General features: G+C 37.1%; 2 protein-coding genes across 4 annotated transcripts in view; one reads left to right on the top strand and one right to left on the bottom strand.

Annotated features, from left to right (window-relative positions):
- The window catches only part of LOC142319989 (uncharacterized), a 187,796-nt gene extending 174,258 nt beyond the window's left edge, over positions 1 to 13,538 (top strand). Inside the window, exons 8-10 of the mRNA XM_075357669.1 lie at positions 428 to 509; positions 9,079 to 9,113; positions 12,972 to 13,538. Coding sequence (XP_075213784.1) covers positions 428 to 509; positions 9,079 to 9,113; positions 12,972 to 13,427 — 573 coding nt within the window. The 3' untranslated portion in view covers positions 13,428 to 13,538. The remainder of the gene's footprint in view (positions 1 to 427; positions 510 to 9,078; positions 9,114 to 12,971) is intronic.
- The window catches only part of LOC142319363 (uncharacterized), a 79,937-nt gene that overhangs the window by 60,896 nt on the left and 163 nt on the right, over positions 1 to 18,878 (bottom strand). The gene's annotated exons all lie outside the window — the stretch shown is intronic.

The raw sequence follows: 18,878 nt of genomic DNA, 5'->3' as shown, positions 1-18,878 counted from the left end.
TAGTTTTACATACTTTTTAATAGTGTTATTGAAATTTTCTTTTTTGTACGGTAGTTGTCATATTAGACTTTATATTTTTATATTTCACATTTTGGTTTTCCGGGCGATAACACGAAAATGTTTGTCGCCTATAAAAAAAAATGACTGAAGACAAAAAAAATGTTCTAGATATTTACTATTTTGTTTATGATAATGTACTTTTTGATTGTTAATTTTATTTTTTATATTATTTAGTTTATATATCCATGATATTTGGAGTTTGCTGTTGTTGAATTTGTTTGTTGTAGAAGCATTACTTCCGGGCGGTAATAACGAATCTTCGTTGTGCGCCCAAAAAAACTTCCAAAATAAAAATGAGATTACAAATAAATTTTGCTTAGGTATTATTAGTTTGGGAGCATGAATTTAACAATACACTTTTTTTCAGGTGTTTTCAATAGACGAACTCCAGAGACTGCATACCGAAGTGATAAATTGTGTTTCTATGATGCTACGGGCTAAAAGTGAAGGTAAATTCTGTAACCGCTCTGTTAAAATATAAATAATAATAAAGTGGTAATATTTATAAGATAAATAGCAATCTTAAAATTTTGAATTATTTAACCTCCTTTAGTTTTTATCTCCACAGGATCTCCTATTATAGCTATATTAGATATTTAGTATTATATATTATGCTCAATAGATTTATATATAGTCTTACTTGCTTACTCTCTAAATAACTCCACCTTTGTTGTTAGACCGACTGACGTCGGTAACAAATTTAAAGGCAAAATGTCTAAAGAAAAAAATGTTTAAAAATGTTAGACATGCTGAGGATTTTATCTAATAGCCGTTGAGGAACCGATCGTATATGCATGTTACGCTTCTACCGAGCTTTGGTCAGTTTCCGCAGAGACTTCGGCTGCATCGCTTCTTCGTCGACACGGGTCATCGATTTAAGGATAATCGATGCAGTCCATCATTCATTCATCCATCTGATTTCAGGTGCGTTTCGCTCAAGCCCAGTGGTAAGTCTGCTGATGGACAGTTGTGTGAGCTTTTTGGAATAAGCGGAAGAAAATTACATGCTCCTGTATGGCTCGGATTAAAACGCAACCAACTAATCCAACCTTTGATGCGGTATACACGGATGGATCGAAACAGAACAATACCGTTGGCTGCGCGTTTGTTGTTAATGACCGAACCTACATGTTTGACCAACCCAGTCTTTCGGGTGTGTTAACTGCTGAACTACACGCTATATATAAGGCTTTGAATATCATTAACCCTAAGGATCGACATATCCTTATTTGTAGCTACTCGTGTAGTGCTCTCCAAGCCTTAGAAAATTTATATTCCAGGCATCCTATCGTCACCAAAATTTACAATGCAATCGCAGAGTTGAATCATCGCAACACACAAGTGAGTTTCTGCTGGATCCCTAGCCACGTAGGAATTCCGAGTAATGAACGTGCAGATACCGCTGCAAAAGACGAATGTAGTCAGCCATGTCAAACATCCACTTCGTGCTAGGTGGCAAGATAACTGGATTGCCACGGTAGGCAACAAACTTCGACCCGGCATTTTGAAGATACTGTGTTGCCATGGGATCCCTCCCACAGGAAAATTTCGCTGAGAGGAAGTGGTCCTCTGCCGATTGCGGGTAGGACATAACGAGAGCTACGCATAGGTACCTGATGTCAGCAGAAAATGCACAGATATGCGTACGATGCAAGTGCCGCTTGACTATGCGCCACATCCTTGTGGATTGCATACGTTATGCTGCCTTGCGTCGTAAATTTAAATTACCCAGGAATTTTCTTCAAATCCTCGGCAATAATAAAGAAGTTTTGGACAAGGTGTTTTTGTTTCTCCGGAGTGCTAATATTTTACTTGCTTTTTAGTAGTGTTATTAATAGAAAATTTTACCTTTTTTATTTTGTCTTTGTTTTTAATGTATTAGTTTGTATTTGGTATTTGTATTTTGTATTATTTGTATTAAATATTTTGTTTTCCGGGCGATGAAAACATAAAAATGTTTTTCGCCCAAAAGAAAATAACAATTTTGGCCGAAAATAAAAAAATGACGAAAGCGTTTTGGCACAAAAAAGAGTATTACGCGCATTGCGTCGCAAGTTTATCGCAGGGGCTGACATGCAAACTCTTCTAGGGGATAATGGATTGTTATATTTTTCAGTTTCTAAGGGGAGTCCGTCTATGTTCAAGTATGACAACTAGTGTAGATTGTTTCAGCTAGAAGCCTTTTTTATTATTATGACCTGGGCGATGGTAACACGAGAGAGTTTTTTTCACAAAAAAAAGTTATGCGGCATTGCATCGCAAGTTTAATCTAGGGACTAATATGCTAACTATTGTAGGGAATAATGGAATGTTGTAACCTTATGTTTTACGATTTATTAAGGCTGTCCGTTTACACTGAACTACTGTAGTTTATTTCAGCTATTCATGGTGGATCCCCAGCCGTATAGGAATTTCAGGAAATGAGCGCGCAGATAGTGCGGCTAAAGAGGCGTTTCTTGAAGACGGTAGATCAAGGTGTAAAGTGAGTCGGATGTTACCATGATCAAAATAAACTTCGCTCAATTAAAAACACTGTTTCACCTTGGAGCTCCTCATGCAAAAATAACCGTCGAGAGGGGGTTATTATCTACCGTTACTACGTATCGTATTTCAAGAAAATGCTTTATCATATTTTCTCCTAGACAAACCAGTCTCAATAGTATACACAGATGGATCGAAACAGAATGATACCATCAGATGCGCATTTGATGTTAATGACAGAACCTATATATTTTGTCTACTTAATGATAACGTATAAGAGTTATTCGTGATTCGTATAAAAGTTAAAATTACAAGAGTATTTACTGCTGAACTACACACTATCAATAAGGCTTTGAATATCGTAACTCTAAATACCGCCATATCCTTCTCTGCAATGCTCTCTAAAAGCTTTAGAAGATTTGTATTATAAACATCCTCCAGTTACCGAGGTCTGTAATACAATCGCTGCCAAAAGTTAACAAACTCTGTGAAGAATTGTAAATTAAAATTAATTTAACAGTGAAACCAGATTAAGAAGAATTTTGAAAGAATTAGGTTTTAAGTGGCGCAAAATAAAACTAAAGGAAAATTTTAGTTGAAAAACATTGTAATAGTCAGTTAAGGATTTAGTATTTGCAGGCAATCAGTTATTTTATAAAAGGTAACAGGGCTAACCGGGTTATTTTATAAAAGGTAACTTACATAAATCCTATGTTTGATCATCAAATTTAACGGCAAAATTATGAGCTCACGACAGCGGTGCAGGACTTCATTTACCAAGCCGAACGCTTAATTATAATTCACGCCAGAGGTGAAATGAACTTTATTCCAAACACAATGTTAACTTGGACAGCTAAATCAAAAAGTTGTGATTGCCAGATAGCATGAATACTAAAAATTATTTGAAATGGGCTGAAGAAAAAATTAGTTCCTTATTTCTATCCTGAGTCTGTAGCGTTATTGACAATGCTTCGTATCATAACATCCTTTCTGAAAACCTTCCAGTGACATCAAGCAAGAAAAATAACATGGCTGTTTACCTACAGAAACATCATATTCCATTTTCGTCTCAGATGCTTTAACCACAATTGTATGAACTAATTTAAGTTGAACAAAAGTAATAAAAAATTATACAGTTTTGAAAAATTCTTGGAAAGAAGTGGGCATAAAGTTCTGCGGCTTCCTCCTTACTATCATGATTTAAATCCAATCAAGGTTGTATGGTCAGAGGTAAAACATACACAGAGGTACAACAACACAACGTTTAAAATGTCAACTGTGTGGAGATAAAATGAATTTGATGAGCGGCGAACAGTGAAAATCTTACTGTGAAAAGTTAAAAAAAATCGTAGGTGAATATCGGAGCCAAGAATCGTTAATAGATTTTCTGACAGAATCTTTCACTCTCTACGTAGTGCCAGTAATAATAGTGACAATTACACTGAATGTAGTGATGACAGCGAGGAGAGCGTTCTAGCTGAGGAATTAAACTGATAAGTCATTATACAGTAAGTAATTACAGTAATAACCATATATCGCAATATTTTCCATGTAATTACTAATAGATAATATTTTGTAATCCGTTATTATATTTTACAATGTACAGTACATGATAATCCACATAAATTTTATATTTGACCCCGTGAAATACAATAAAGAATCAACACCACCTATTTTCTTTCAGTAAATGTTTCACCATATTCTTTGCAAGGCAATCCAGGACGCAGTGGTATACACAGATGGGTCAAAACAGAACGATACCTTCGGGTGCGCATTTATTGTTAACGGCCGAACCTATATGTTTGGTCTACCTGGTATTACGAGTATCTTTACTGCTGAACTGTACGCTATAAATAAGGCTTTGAATATCATTAAATCCTAAGTACCGTCGTATCCTTATTTGTAGCGACTCGTGTAGTGCTTCCCAAGCCTTAGAAAATCTTTATTCCAGACATCCTATTGTTACCGACATCAACAATGAAATCGCCGAGTTGAACCAGCGCAACACACAAGTGATTTTCTGCTGGATCCCTAGCCACATGGAGATTCCGGGTAATGAACGTGCAGATTTTGCTGCCAAAGAGGCATATAGTCAACCATCCTTCACTTCCCGTGTTACTGCATCAGACTTTGTTAACTCACCCTTCGCGCAAAGTGACAAGATAACTGGACGGCTACGGTAGATACCAAACTGCGGCATGTTAAAGGTTCTGTGTTGCCACGGGTCACCTCATAAAGGAAAATTCGTCGTGAGGAAGTCGTTCTCTGCCAATTGCGGATAGGACATACGAGAGCTACTCACGGGTAACTGATGTCAGCAGTAAACGCACCAGCATGCATGCGATGCAAATGCCGCTTGACTGTGCGCCACATTCTTGTGGAATGCATACGATATGCGGCCTTGCGTCTTAAGTTTAAATTGCCCGGGAATTTTCGTCAAATCCTGGGCAAAAATAAATCAGTTTTAGACCGGATGTTTTTATTTCTTTGAGGTGCTAATAATTTATATATTTTTTAATACTGCTTTTGTTTTTTTATTTTCTGTGGTAGTTGTATGTTGTGTGTTTTAACATTTAGTTTTTATGTGTTGTCTTTATTTTAATATTTTAGTTTGTTTTGATTTTGTTTTTAAATTTCTCCTTTATTTTTTTATTTTGTTTTAATTTTTTTTATACTATTGTTTTTGTATTACATGTTTTGTTTTCTGGGCTTGTCTTTTAAATTTCTAATTGTTAAATTTTTTTTGACTTAGTTTTTAAAACGCTTACATAGTGTTCGGGCGATTATAACGCAGAAGCGTTTTTCGTCCAGAAAAACAAAAAAGTACATAACTAGCTGACTGTATTTCATTTAAAAATTGTTGTATACATTTGTTAAAAATAAAACAATTATTTAGTTAAGTAGGATTACTAAGCGCGAGACGTTTTACGAATGTTTTTTACGTCGGTTAGTAATCGTCGCCACTCTCCCAGCTCGCCGTTACTTAGCGCGACTGTATGTATGGCCTTCCCAGCATCACCAATGTTTTCATTATGGAACTTCACATTATTTATAAGGCTTTAAATATGCTTAGCCCATAATTCCGACACAGACGTGTTTGTTCAGATTCCATGATTGCCTTGCAGGAAATTAATGATGGCACGTACTCCAGGCTGTATGCCATCAACAAGGCTTTGATTATCATTAACCCAAAATACTATCACATTCTTATTTGCAGTAGCTTCATGAAGTGCAATCCAAATTTAAATTAAGAGCTACCATCAGAAGTATTTTAGAGAACAATCTACATTCGATTATGCAATACTTAAGTTTAGTAATATTTTATATTGTGATTTAACTTGCCTTATTTTTTCTGTTATTGTGCGTGTTGTTAATTTTACTCTTTTAATTAATTTTTTTTCTGTTAATATCGTTATACTTAACGCATATGTTAAAAATTAGTTTAATGTAGAATAATTTCTTACCGGAGCTAATAACGAGCCTTCGGTGTGCGCCCCAAAAAACAAAAAAAGTTAAATGTTTAATATTCATTGTGGTTTTATGCAGCCTTTAGGATACGGCACAGACACTTTACATCTATGCTGTATTTTACGAGGAATATTTTTCGTTATGATGTTGCGTGTTTTAATTGATTTATTTTATAAAACAGTTATTTAATTTGCAAATTTGGTGTTAGCTTAACTTTTTTACTATACTAGTAATGTCAGTAATATTGGTCCGGGCACTGATAACGACTCTTAACAGCTAATATACTCCTATTCATACTAATCTTTACTAATCTTTATTCAGTTTCTGACTGATAGTTTTTCCTCTTTTTATGAATTGAAAATAGATTCAGTAATTCATCTAAGGTTTGTCAATATTAGACAGATGCATATTAATTTGATAATATGAATTAACAAAGATATATTCTTAATAATCAAACCGACGCACCCGTTTCTGTTCGCTGCGACCGCCAACTAACGTTTCACCACACTTGGGGGACTGTACCTGTTAATGCGGCATTGCGTCACAAATTTAAAGTAGGGGCTAATAACAAAATATCTTAAAAACATTATACGATGTTATTGAATGTCTCCTTAAGGCCTTCCATCTGAATTCAAAAATTTGATTCGTCTAATCTTTTCGTCTATTTACTTTTCTAGTTCTTTTAAGTTAAATTTTAAATACTGTATTTCATTGTGGTTTTATTTCGCTTTTAGCATACGATATAGGCGTTTTCAATCTATGCTATGTTTTTGTATCAACTCTCTTATTTGAAGACCAACAAATATTCCTTCTTTAATTTTTCCTTCACTTATATTCGGAAATTTCTGTCTGATGTACAAAACTCCGGGAATATCCTTCTTCATTGCTTTTACAAAATTTTTCATTAGTCTAGCTTGATGTGGAGAGGAGGTAAAAGTATTTTTTTTGGGTTCAACTAAGGGCTCTAAGGGCTCATGAATAATATTTTTCCCATTTAGAGTTAAGTTGTCTCGTTTCTTCCACTCTTTGGTAACATAATGTTTATCCCTAGCTCGGCTATCCCATTCAAAATACTGCATGCCTAACAAAATAAACTTTCTAATCACCAAATATGTTGCAGCTATACTTTTTATAATTTATTTTTTCAAGAACGTCTTTCATCACATCGTATGTCTCTATCAAATTAATACCATAAGCGATTGTTTTCGAAGGATATTTGTTACCGTTGTGTAGTAAAACCACTTTTAAATTATACTTTGAGGAATCTATGAAAAGGCGCCCATCCTCAGGTTTATGAGCTTGTCCTAAGAGCAATATAAGCTCATCAATATTTGTGTAATAAACCAAATTATTTTCGCCAATAAAGTACTGAGAAAGTTCTTTTTGTCGGCTTCGAAAGCCCGAAATTTTTTGTAATTTTTTAAAGTAGATTCCAATCTTGCAGTCTTGATCCTAACAGGTTAGCTTGATTTTTTGATAAATTTAAATCCCTAACAAAGTCATTTAATTCCGCTTGTGATATAAGATGCGGCTTATTGGATGATAATTCAAAATCAAAATCTTTGTTGTCTTCTTCAGTACTGCTGCCTCATTCTTCATCGCTGCTTTCGAAACATACATTCACAGGTGGCTCAGGAACTGGAATAATTTTATTGTGAGGTACAGGTCTGATTGATTGCAAATTGCAATGATATTTTATAGTAGGTTTAGATTTTTTTAGAAATTCCAGACACACTTGTTAAACAAAAATAACAATCGCTTACATGATCCTTTGGTTCACGCCAAACCATAGGTACTGAACTGGTAAAGCCTTCCGTGTGTCTTTCAGCCAGCCTCTTAAATATACAGAAAAATTAGTGCATATTATATGAGGAACCCACGTCTTATCCTGATCACCAATTTTACACTGAAAGTACAAATGATATGCCTTTTTAATTAAAGGTGTAATGTTTTTTCTATTTGATTTTACGGTAAACTCACCACATATATCAAACGGCATCCACATTATTTACACAGTTTCGAGGCATAATGACACTGCACTGTTAACAAACTTAAGAAAGCAATAAGACTGAACAAAATTAATTCATTCCTAAATCCTGTTCTTAATATAAACAACACAACTGTGTTTTCAGCTACATGTTTTGACCTGCACAGACATGATTAATGTTGTCCATGAAGACTCACTCTTCAGTATTAGATATGATGTCATAATATGGGACTATGATATGATTTAATTCTTTGTCTAGTGTTACAAAATACAACACAGGAACTTAAAATGCTAACTATGCGCTGAAAAATGAAAAAAAATCCTTTAATTAAAATTTTTAACTTTTCAAAAATGGTGAGTGAAGAAAGAGTGAGTTCATATTCGTCAGCAGCATAAAAAAAATCATGTATCGCATGTTGGGGAACAGAAATTATGTTTATCAGTGTTATTATTTGATTCCCTCAAACGTTTTCGGCTATTCTGCCATCTTGAGAAGCAATTATAATAATTTAAAATTGAAATATATAACAAATATAAAATTCACAGGATAAAATTACATCCATTTTTGTAAGCGTTCCAAAATTATCATTTACAATTATAAATGATAAATTGGTATATAATTTACGTTTTTGTATAATTATTGATATTACACTTAAAAATAAACATGTGTTAATTGTTAAATCTAGTTGGTAATTGGTTTAATCTAGTTGGATCATTGAATTGTTCAATTTATAACAATTACACAAAAATATAACAAATTATTACCTTGCGGATTGCATATGTCTAATTTATCTGGTGAATTTTATATTTTTTATATATTTTAATTCTAAATTATTATAAATTTTCCTGAAGATGGCAGAATAGCCGAAAACGTTTTGAGTAAATGAAATAATATATTGGTAAGCTGTTTTTAATATTATATTTATTGCAAAATAATTTGTCTAGTGAACCTTTTTGTAACGTAGTCTGTCCTTGTCTTTATGGAGTCAGTTGTTTATAATTAAGTATTTCTTGCGTCAAAGATTTATTGTATTTATCATGAATTACTAAATTATTTAATGGTACTCTATCCTTTCTTTCAGAATCAACTTGCAGTGAAATGGGGAAAGAAGTGAAAGTAAGCATTTTTAAATACATTTTTATAGATATTTTATTAGTATGTATTGGATTGAAATTTTTTTATAGGTAAAATTTTAATTAATATTTTTTTAGTTAATTATTAGTCCCTCATAGAGATACCATCAAACTGAAGGTGAAGGTTAGTTATATAGGTGAGGCTGTTCTCCTGAAGGAAGACGTATTAGCCGCGCGGATTCCGCTGGTTACAACTATCCCTGTGGTTATAGGAAGGTATCGGCACCATTTAAAACTAATATCTGCCGTTGTACTTTTCCCGAAATTCCGTTGTCGGTGAGGATGATCTGCCCAATCTCACAGATTCCCTTGTGATGCATAATAATTGGCTATTTCAATGCACATCACTATTTGTGGGGCTCATAATCAAGTTCTTCTCTAGGTACGATAGTTGATAGACTGAGGCTGAAATTGGATCTTTGCTTGTTGAACGATGGGTACACACATTTATGTCATAAACAAGTATATTTTTAATGTAACTTGGCGTTTAATGTACCTTTTAAATTTTGATACAAATTCTACTTTCCCACCCTTTCTCTGTTCATTTCCTGTCTGGAGATTCGACCCCAAAAATTTAAATTTTATACCACCATATATAATAAAAGAACACATTTTCAGCAAACATTTTACCATTTTCTATCCAACAAAAACCCAGACGCAGTGGTATACACGGATGGGTCGAAGAAGAATGATACCGTTCGATTCGCTTTTGTTGTAATGACAGAACCTATGGGTTTGGGCTACCTGGATTACAAGTGTCAACAATGTTGAATTATACGCCATCAATATGGCTTTGAATACCATTAAGTCAAAATATCGCCCCATCCTTATCTGTAACGATTTGTGTATGCACTCCAAGGTTTAAAAGATTTGTATTCTAGACATCCTATCGTCATCAAAATACATAATACAACCACTGAATTGAATTGTCACAACTCACAAAGGGAATTTCTGTTGGATCCCTAGTCATGTGAAAATCCTGGCTAACAAACGCGAGAATTCGGCTGCTAAAGATGCATGTAGCAGCCAGCAGTCTTTTATCAATCGAGTTTAGAACTACCGATGTTAGTGAAGATGATCTGTAAATTTTTATCACAGATTCCCTTGTGCTGCCTAATAATTTCAACGCACCTCACTATTCGTCGGCCCCACATCATCATGTTCTTCTCGAGGTACTATAGTTGATCGATTGAGGCAAAACTTAGATGTCTGCTTACTGAACGATGGATTGTATACGTTTATGACATTTTCATCAGGTACATTTTCGTACCCATGTCTTAACTGGTGCGTTTCCAAAAACTACTTTCGAAGCGATCATAGACCGGTTGTAATCTCAGTTGGTAATTATGATTTGTATCAGAGTCAGCAATGCAGATTGGTGGTACAGAAAGCGAACTGGATCGGGTTCAAGGATTCCTTCGGCCAGTATGAAAAAAAAACGGTAGCGTGACGTGTACAAACTTGCCATACTTGCACACCAGTCGATAGACTGAATGAATTCATTCCTTTAACATCGGGAAATCCAAGGGGGCATGCTGTTCCTTAGTAGGATGAAGATTGCAGATTTCTTAGTGAGATCGCCGATCTCACTAAGAGATCGGCGTAAGGCTTTATGTAATTTCAATCGAAGACCGAAAACTGAAATCCTCTACCCTTCCGCAATACGAGTACTGTTTGCCGTCGAGTGTTTTGGAATTGACGACATGTCCGAAAGTGAAAAGAAGGCTACCGAAATCCGGGAAGTGGGGATTGAATATTAGTTAACCTCCTTGTGAGGATGAGAGCCTGGCAGGCACATCCACCCGTGGGAAGAAGGATGTCACCAATTTTTTTAAATCGGCCGACAAACCTGGCTCTGTGTCCTTGATGAGGGTGTTCGAGGAGAATCCGAGAAGTGCCTCAGCAAGTGTAACTCAAAAATTGAGGGAGTTCAAGGTTTTTATGTGTGCTCTTGCAGAAGGGTTTAAGGCGTTGGTCTGTAAGCTCGTTCAAATAAAGAAAGTGATAGTTAAAGAGACTGTTCCTACGCCGGTGGTTGAACCAACTTAGGTTCACAGAATGCGTTATGCAGACGTTATAAAGAACAAGAGGGATGCTGGTTTATCTCGATAGCAATCCGAGTCTAGTTCAACAGAAAGGAGGGTGTTACTAAATCCAGTAAGAAGATGAGGGATGACTTTCAAGTTGTCCTGCGTTCTTAAGAGGTCGAACCTGAGAATTAGACATATAAACGAGACAAAGAAGGGGTTTTGTCTAGCTGATGATATTAGGATACTAAAATAATTTAACTGCATGCGTTATGCGGTTGGCCTTTTTTTTTTCCTGTTTAGCCTCCGGTAACTACCGTTTAGATAATACTTCAGAGGATATGTATGAGTGTGAATGAAGTGTAGTACAAGACTACACTTCATTGAGAATGTACAAGACATTCTCAGTTCGACCATATCTGAGATGTGCGGTTAATTGAAACCCAACCACCAAAGAACACCGGTATCCACGATCTAGTATTCAAGTCCGTGTAAAAATAGATGGCTTTACTAGGACTTGAACGCAGGAACTCTCGACTTCCAAATCAGCTGATTTGGGAAGACGCGTTCACCACTAGACCAACCCGGTGGGTTGTTATGCGGTTGGCCAGGAACATTCGTCAAAACCTGAGCAATGACAAAGAGTCATTTATATTTTTATTTTTATTTTATATACTCGTATATATATTTTTTAATATTAATTATTTTTATGAATTTTTCTGCGGTAATATAATTCTTTAGTTAGCTGTGAGAGTAGTTGTAAGTTTTTCTTTTTTTGGTTTTTTCATATTTTTAGTATTTTTTTATTTCTTTGTTAGTGTTTTTCCCAAGCGATGATACGTGAAATCGTTTTTCGCTCTCCCAAAAAAAAAATGTTTTAAATTTTTTATCCTAATTGTTAGGTTTAATATTTCTTTTATTAATATTTTTATATCCGAGGAGCGGCTTTTTGTTATTTTTTGACCCGGGCGATGATAACGCGACTACGTGCATAGTTACTTGTGCGCCCAGGAAAATAAAGATATATCAAATGCATTCATGAATATGTATTGAATTACTTAGTAATATTGCGCTTCCTTTGGAAAATTCTCAAATACGCCTGTCCGGTATTACCTCTTTAATATTTAATTTTAATATTGGCACCGCCAATATTAAAATTCAGACCTTCTGCAATTCAGACCTTCCAATCAAAGGCCCTTGTCCTCTCTAATATCTCTGGTAATCTTCCTTCTCATTCTTTATCCCCTTCAGTCGCCTACAAATTTCAACATCTCCATCTCGCTGACCCAACATTTTGTTTATCCTCTCCCATTGACCTCCTTACTCCTTATTGGTAGTGAATCCGGGCACTAAAGTTTCACACTACAAAAAAATGAACTGTGTAATTATGAAAAAAAAAAAGAAAAGAACAATACAACAATCTCAGAATGTTTTTTTCCTCTTCTTCACAATTAAAAGTTACTATTATTACTATTCAAGATATGAAATATCAGAAACACATGAAATAATACAGAGTTAAATCTTTATAATCAATACAAAAGGCATAAATAAAATCAGCTGAGCATATATTTATATGTATGTTGAATGGAATGTAATGTATAAATCCCAGTGTATGAAAAACTTCTTAATTATAATTGAAATATTCATTACAATGAAATACTGTTAAATTTTAGATGAAAATAAGTCAAACACCAAACAAGTTGAATTAACTTATAACTGCTTTACGCATTGGCGTAAACAAATTAAATAAATTGATTTTCAAAATGAAAATCGATAAAAAATGATCTGAAAAATGTTTTTTTTTTTTTTTCTAGAGATTAACATTTGACGAGTTGGCGTTGCTGCATGATAGAATTTCAGCTGTTGGCAGAGATAAGTATTGCAGAGTGAAATATTCTGCCTCGACTAATCTTCCCCCTCAAGTGTGTAGACCGTCGACTACCAAGAACCCTCAAGTGTGTAGACCGTCGACTACCAAGAAAATTCTAGAGCCTAAAAAGCATTGCTACTGTAAAAATAAAAGATTGTGTCATTGCAACAAACCTGCTGTCCTGACTTGTAATCTTCATGCTCCTGTGTGTAGACAGACTACGAAGCAAATTTCAGAACCTAAAAAGCACTGCTACTGTAGAAGTAGAAGAATGTGTCATTGTAAACCTGAAAATGCATCTACGACTGCTCTTAAAAATTCATCTACGACTGATCTTAAAAATTCATCTACGACCGATCTTAATTTTGTAGATAATTTTCTTAGACGTTCAAGCACGTAAACGCGTCATAGTGCACATGAAATGCTGAAAGACGTTTTTTTAAATTATGCTTGTTTAATTAATTTTGTGTTTAAATAATTTTGTAATCTGTTTTAACGGTTAATTTTATGTCTTTATTTATGTGGGCATTTAACTATTATTTTTTAATAAATATAATATTTTTGAATTGTCTATGTAGTATATCTATTAATATACTAATTATCTACAAATCTTATCTTTAGTATACATACATACGAATGAAACCTGAGGTTTACTTCCCGTTATTCCCAGTAAGAAAGAAGAAGTACTTCGTTGTGCGCCAGGAAAAAAGTAAGAAAAGTTAAAGAAATTTTTCAGCACAAAGATAGGATAAAACGCTCCGACCAGGAGTCTTAGCATTGTAAGACTTTAGGGGTTGGCGTCCCCACGGGACAAGCCTGCAGTTTTTTTACTACAACACACAGAGCGCAGCACACTTTACACAATACACATATACTACACCAAGAATTCCAACATATACCCTTATACAACTACACAACAACATTCTACACTACTTCTTTCACTTACACTACGTAACGGACGTGCGGATTCCGCTACTAAAGCCAACTGCCTTCTCCGTTCGAGTTACCTACTGCTTGCTTTCAACAATTCCATACAACATACACTTCGAAGAAGTTGGCAAGATGACTGGACTGCTACAGCGGATAATAAACTCATTCTCTGCACCAAAAAAAAATGTGAAAGAGAAAAATGTGCGAACTACAATGGTTCGCATACGGCTCGCTCCCGAGATTGCCCAAAACTTCTAAGGAAGAGAAGGCGATTCTCAGGATCTGTACTGAACAGAAACTATCCTTCCCGGCTGCACGAAGGGAGTACAGGAAGGTGGTTAACTCACGGAACCTCGTTCAACCTGATGTGTCCTTCGCCACAGCTGCGTCAAAACAGACTGCTTCACCTGCTCATACTCCAAAGTACGGATCCTGCACGGAACTTAAGAAGCTCGTTCAGATGCTTTCTGATCAGGTTGCTTCGCTTACGGCCACTATTTTCGGGATGAATGATGAGTGAGAAGTCCTGCGTTGCAACAACTGAACACAGCAGTGTGGTCCGTACAAGAGTTCCTACTCCCAACGTGCTGCCGGTACGGGAAGAGGCTACCACAGACGACAGTAAGCCGACTAACAAGGTCCCCACGAAAGTGACCCGCATGGCCACCCACTATGTAGCGACATCACGTTCTCATAAATCTCCTCCGCCGTCAGCCCATATACTGGAGGATATGGCACTCAGGGGACACTTTTGTGAGAGGTTCGACTGTGTAGTGGACGGTAGAGACAGTGGTGGAGTGGCTCTTGTCATGAAGGATGAGGTATCAGCTACAAGGATTCGACTGACCACTCTCGTTCCTGCTGTTGCAGTGAAGATCTCTGTCCCCTTCAAGTTGCATATCTGCAATCTATATCTCTCGCCGAACACTGAGTTCAGTGCTCTGGATATCTCAGACCTCCTCGCACAAATACCATTTCCATCATTAATAGTGGGAGATTTCAATGCCCACCATGTTTCTTGGGGCTTGACTTTCTGCTCCACTCGGGGAAATATAATACACAATGTAAGACAGGACTTAGACCTTAGTTTGCTGAATGATGGGTCTCATATATTCATGTCTTCTGGTACTATGTCTAATATCGATCTCTCCATCGCCGACTTTACACCCTCGTTTTGGTTGGTCTGTTTGTGACGATTTTCATGGCAGCGACCATAAACCAATTGTTCTTCGTTTCGGTGTGGACCACGAGATTCGGAGAAGGCCACGGAGGTGGATTGTTGAAAAGGCGAATTGGGATGGATATCGTACGGCCTTCCAATCGCATTGTCACGTCGGTGCGGGCGTCCTTGAGCGACTTTCCTCTCTTACGTCCAAAATACTTGAGACTGCCAGCAGTTATGTCCCACAAACATCGGGCAATCCTAAACGTCCTTCCGTTCCGTGGTGGAATGATGATTGCAAGTGTGCTATTCGTAAACGACGGCGTGCTCTACGCAAATTCAATAATCGACCTACAACTGAACATCTAGATATGTACTGCAGAGCTAGGGCGGTGTGCCGTCGGGTCTTCTTGACCGCTAAGAGGAATTCGTGGACGAAGTATGTGAACTCCATCTCACGTACTACTCCCACATCTACTGTGTGGAGAAAAATCCATGCAATTTTCAGGTCGCCAGGGCATTCTATTCTCGGTCTCGTCGATGAGGTGGAACTCCTTACATCATCTTCGGCTGTAGCAAATGCTTTAGCGAAATCTTTCCGTTCGGTGTCTCTCACCTCGTCATATAGTAACGACTTTCAGAGGTACAAAGCACGGATGGAAGTAATGGTAATTGAATATTGGTGTTTCGGTTGGTGAATTGAACACTCCATTCTTACTTAAAGAATTGTTACACGCACTTAGGAACTCGCGTGACACTTCCCCTGGACCGGACAACGTTCGCCTTTGTATGCTTTCGCACCTTTCTGACTCAGCACTACAATATCCTTTGAGTATTTACAATGGTTTATTCTCCGGACAAGTCTTTCCGCCTGACTGGTCGGAGGCATTTATTATACAAGTACTAAAGCCTGGCAAAGAGAAAACCGATCCCTTAAGCTACCGCCCTATTTCTTTAACAAGCGTGTTGTGTAAAGTAATGGAGAGGATGGTGAACCGCAGGCTTGCGTGGTACTTAGAGAAACATGGCTTTCTTTCTTCGGAACAGTGTGGTTTCCGACATGGGAGATCTTCCATTGACCAATTGCTGTCGATGGAGACAGCCATACAAAACGCCTTCCTGAACCGCCAACACCTCGTTGCTATCTTTTTCGATATAAAAAAGGCGTACGACACGGCCTGGCGACGTGGCATTCTAAACACCCTTCGGAGGTGGGGGATCACTGGCAACATGCTTGCTTTTATCCGGGGGTTCTTGAATCACCGGACGTTTCGTGTTCGTGTAAACGATTCCCTTTCAGACAGTGTCGTCTCAGAAAATGGGGTACCGCAAGGTAGTGTATTAAGTGCCACCTTGTTTTCTGTGGCCATAAACAGCATTACCACTTGTGTACAGGCTCCTGTCTCTTGTTGTCTTTTCGTTGATGATTTTGTTATTTACGTTGCGAGCCGCTCTACACCCACTCCGGAGCGACAGATGCAGAACACTATATTTCGCCTTGAGGCTTAGTCAGGGACTACTGGTTTCACATTTTCACCCGACAAGATGAAATGTGTTGTCTTTTCTCCGCTACGGAACCCTTCTAATCCGCGGATTTTTCTGAACAGGGAGCTTATTGCTGTCTCTACTTACGTCAGGTTTCTGGGTTTGCTTTTTGATAGCCGTCTTACTTGGGTCACACATATGAGGGATTTGAGGACAAAGTGTTCCAAACTTTTGGATATGATGCGGGTCCTAAGTAACACCAACTGGGGGGCCGATCGGTCGTGTATATTACGTTTTTACTACTCCCTTGTTCGTTCCCGTTTGGATTATGGTTGTGTCGCCTATTCCTCAGCTCGTCAAACCGTACTTAAGATGCTGGACGGTGTGCATCATTCTTTTTTTCGGCTTGTCATGCGTACGTTTAGATCAAGCCCTATCGCAAGCTTACTTGTAGAGACAGTGGTGAGCCACTTTGGGATAGACGAGACAAGCTTTATTTATCTTATTTTGCCCGTCTCAGCGGACAGCCGAATCACCCAGCTTTTGACCCAGTTCTTAAGAATCCTAATTTGAGGAAGTATGAGGACCGTCCACCTTGTACTGCGCCTGTGGGTGTCCGTACACGACGTCTGCTGCAGCGTATGAATGTTGGCACTCCCTCGTTCTTTCCATCATGTCCGTGCTCGAATCCCCCGTGGAGAATAGCCCATGTAAATTTTTACATGTTTCATCTTACAACGTATGATAAACAATCAACGCCACCTATTGTTTATCAGCAGGTGTTCCAGTTTCTCCTCACCAATTCGAACCCAGACGTGGTGGTATACACTGATGGGTAGAAGCATGACGGTAACGTTGGTTGTGCTTTTGTTTTCAATGAACAGACTTATACGTTTGGCCTACCCGGTGTTATGAGTGTGTTCACCGCGGAGCTACTCGCTGTGGATAGGGCTATAAGTATCGTTGGCCCTAAATATAGGAACATTCTTATTTGCAGTGACTCGTACAGTGCTCTCCAGGCGTTGGAAAACCTTTATTTCGGACATCCTGTCGTCGTTGGCATTTATTATAAAATCGCTGAGTTAGAAAAACGAAACAAGGGGGTAGGTTTTTGCTTGGATCCCTAGCCACGTTGGGATTCTTGGTAATGAGAGGGCGGATTCTGTTGCGAAAGATGCGTGTATTCAGCCTCCTTTCACCACCCGAGTTACTACCTTTGATTTTATTAATCATATAAAAAAATCACTGCGAGCAAGGTGGCAAAGTATCTGGACGGCTGTCGTCGATAGTAAACTTCGACGGATTAAAGACTCAGTGTTGCCATGGAGCTCCTCTTGCAGGAACTCTCGTCGTGAGGAAGTGGTCCTCTGCCGGTTACGGTTGGGGCATACGAGGATCACACACGAATATCTAATGTCAGGAGGAGACCCACCCCTGTGCACACGATACAATTGCAGCATGACTGTGCACCACATTCTCGTGGACTGCGTATGTTATGCGGCATTGCGTCGTCAGTTTAATATACCCCGCAGCATTCGTGATGTCTTGGGCAATGATGGCAGGGTTTTGGAGTGAATGTTTCTCTTTTTGCATAGTACTGGGTTACTGCAAAGGATTTAATATACTTATATTTTCTGTAAGGAGAGTTTTTTTAATAATTTTAACCTTTATTTTCGATTTGATTTTTTAGTTTAATTTTACTATCCGGGGTGGGGATTTTTGCACAACCCATCAGAGTTAGGTAAGTTTTTATACTTTCTTTATTCTATTATTTTATCTTTAATGTTTTATCAACTTTGTCTGTGATATTAGTTTTGGGTTTTATTTTGCCTTCTTGGCTTGTTTTAGTAAATTTTTATTATATGATTAATATTACATTTACACCTTGTATAGCTTATTATTTCGGAGTTATATTACCCTTTTAATAATAACTACCGGGCTTTGAGAAAGAACGGGATGCTACTGCTACTACTACTACTTGAGCGTAAGGAACATGAAGATGATGTTGATATTTAATCTGAGTTATTTTTTTTAGGACAATAATATTAAACATCACGTTGCGCTGAATACCGTGTTATTTCAAAATAATATATTGTCAATCTAAGTTATTTCTAAAATATACCGTAAGTTTTTCGATAAATATTATATAAGACAAAATAATGCATTGTTGTTAGCAAGGTGTTGTTACATAAAAGTTGTCTTCAAATGAATATAATAATAATCCACAATAACACACTATTCATCTAAATCTGTTAAAATTCCTAGGAATAATGT

The sequence above is a fragment of the Lycorma delicatula genome, chromosome 2, assembly GCF_047948215.1.
Source record: "Lycorma delicatula isolate Av1 chromosome 2, ASM4794821v1, whole genome shotgun sequence".
Taxonomy (NCBI): Eukaryota; Metazoa; Arthropoda; class Insecta; order Hemiptera; family Fulgoridae; genus Lycorma; species Lycorma delicatula.
Note: the sequence above shows the minus strand (reverse complement) of the source record. Positions and strands in the feature narration are given on the sequence as shown.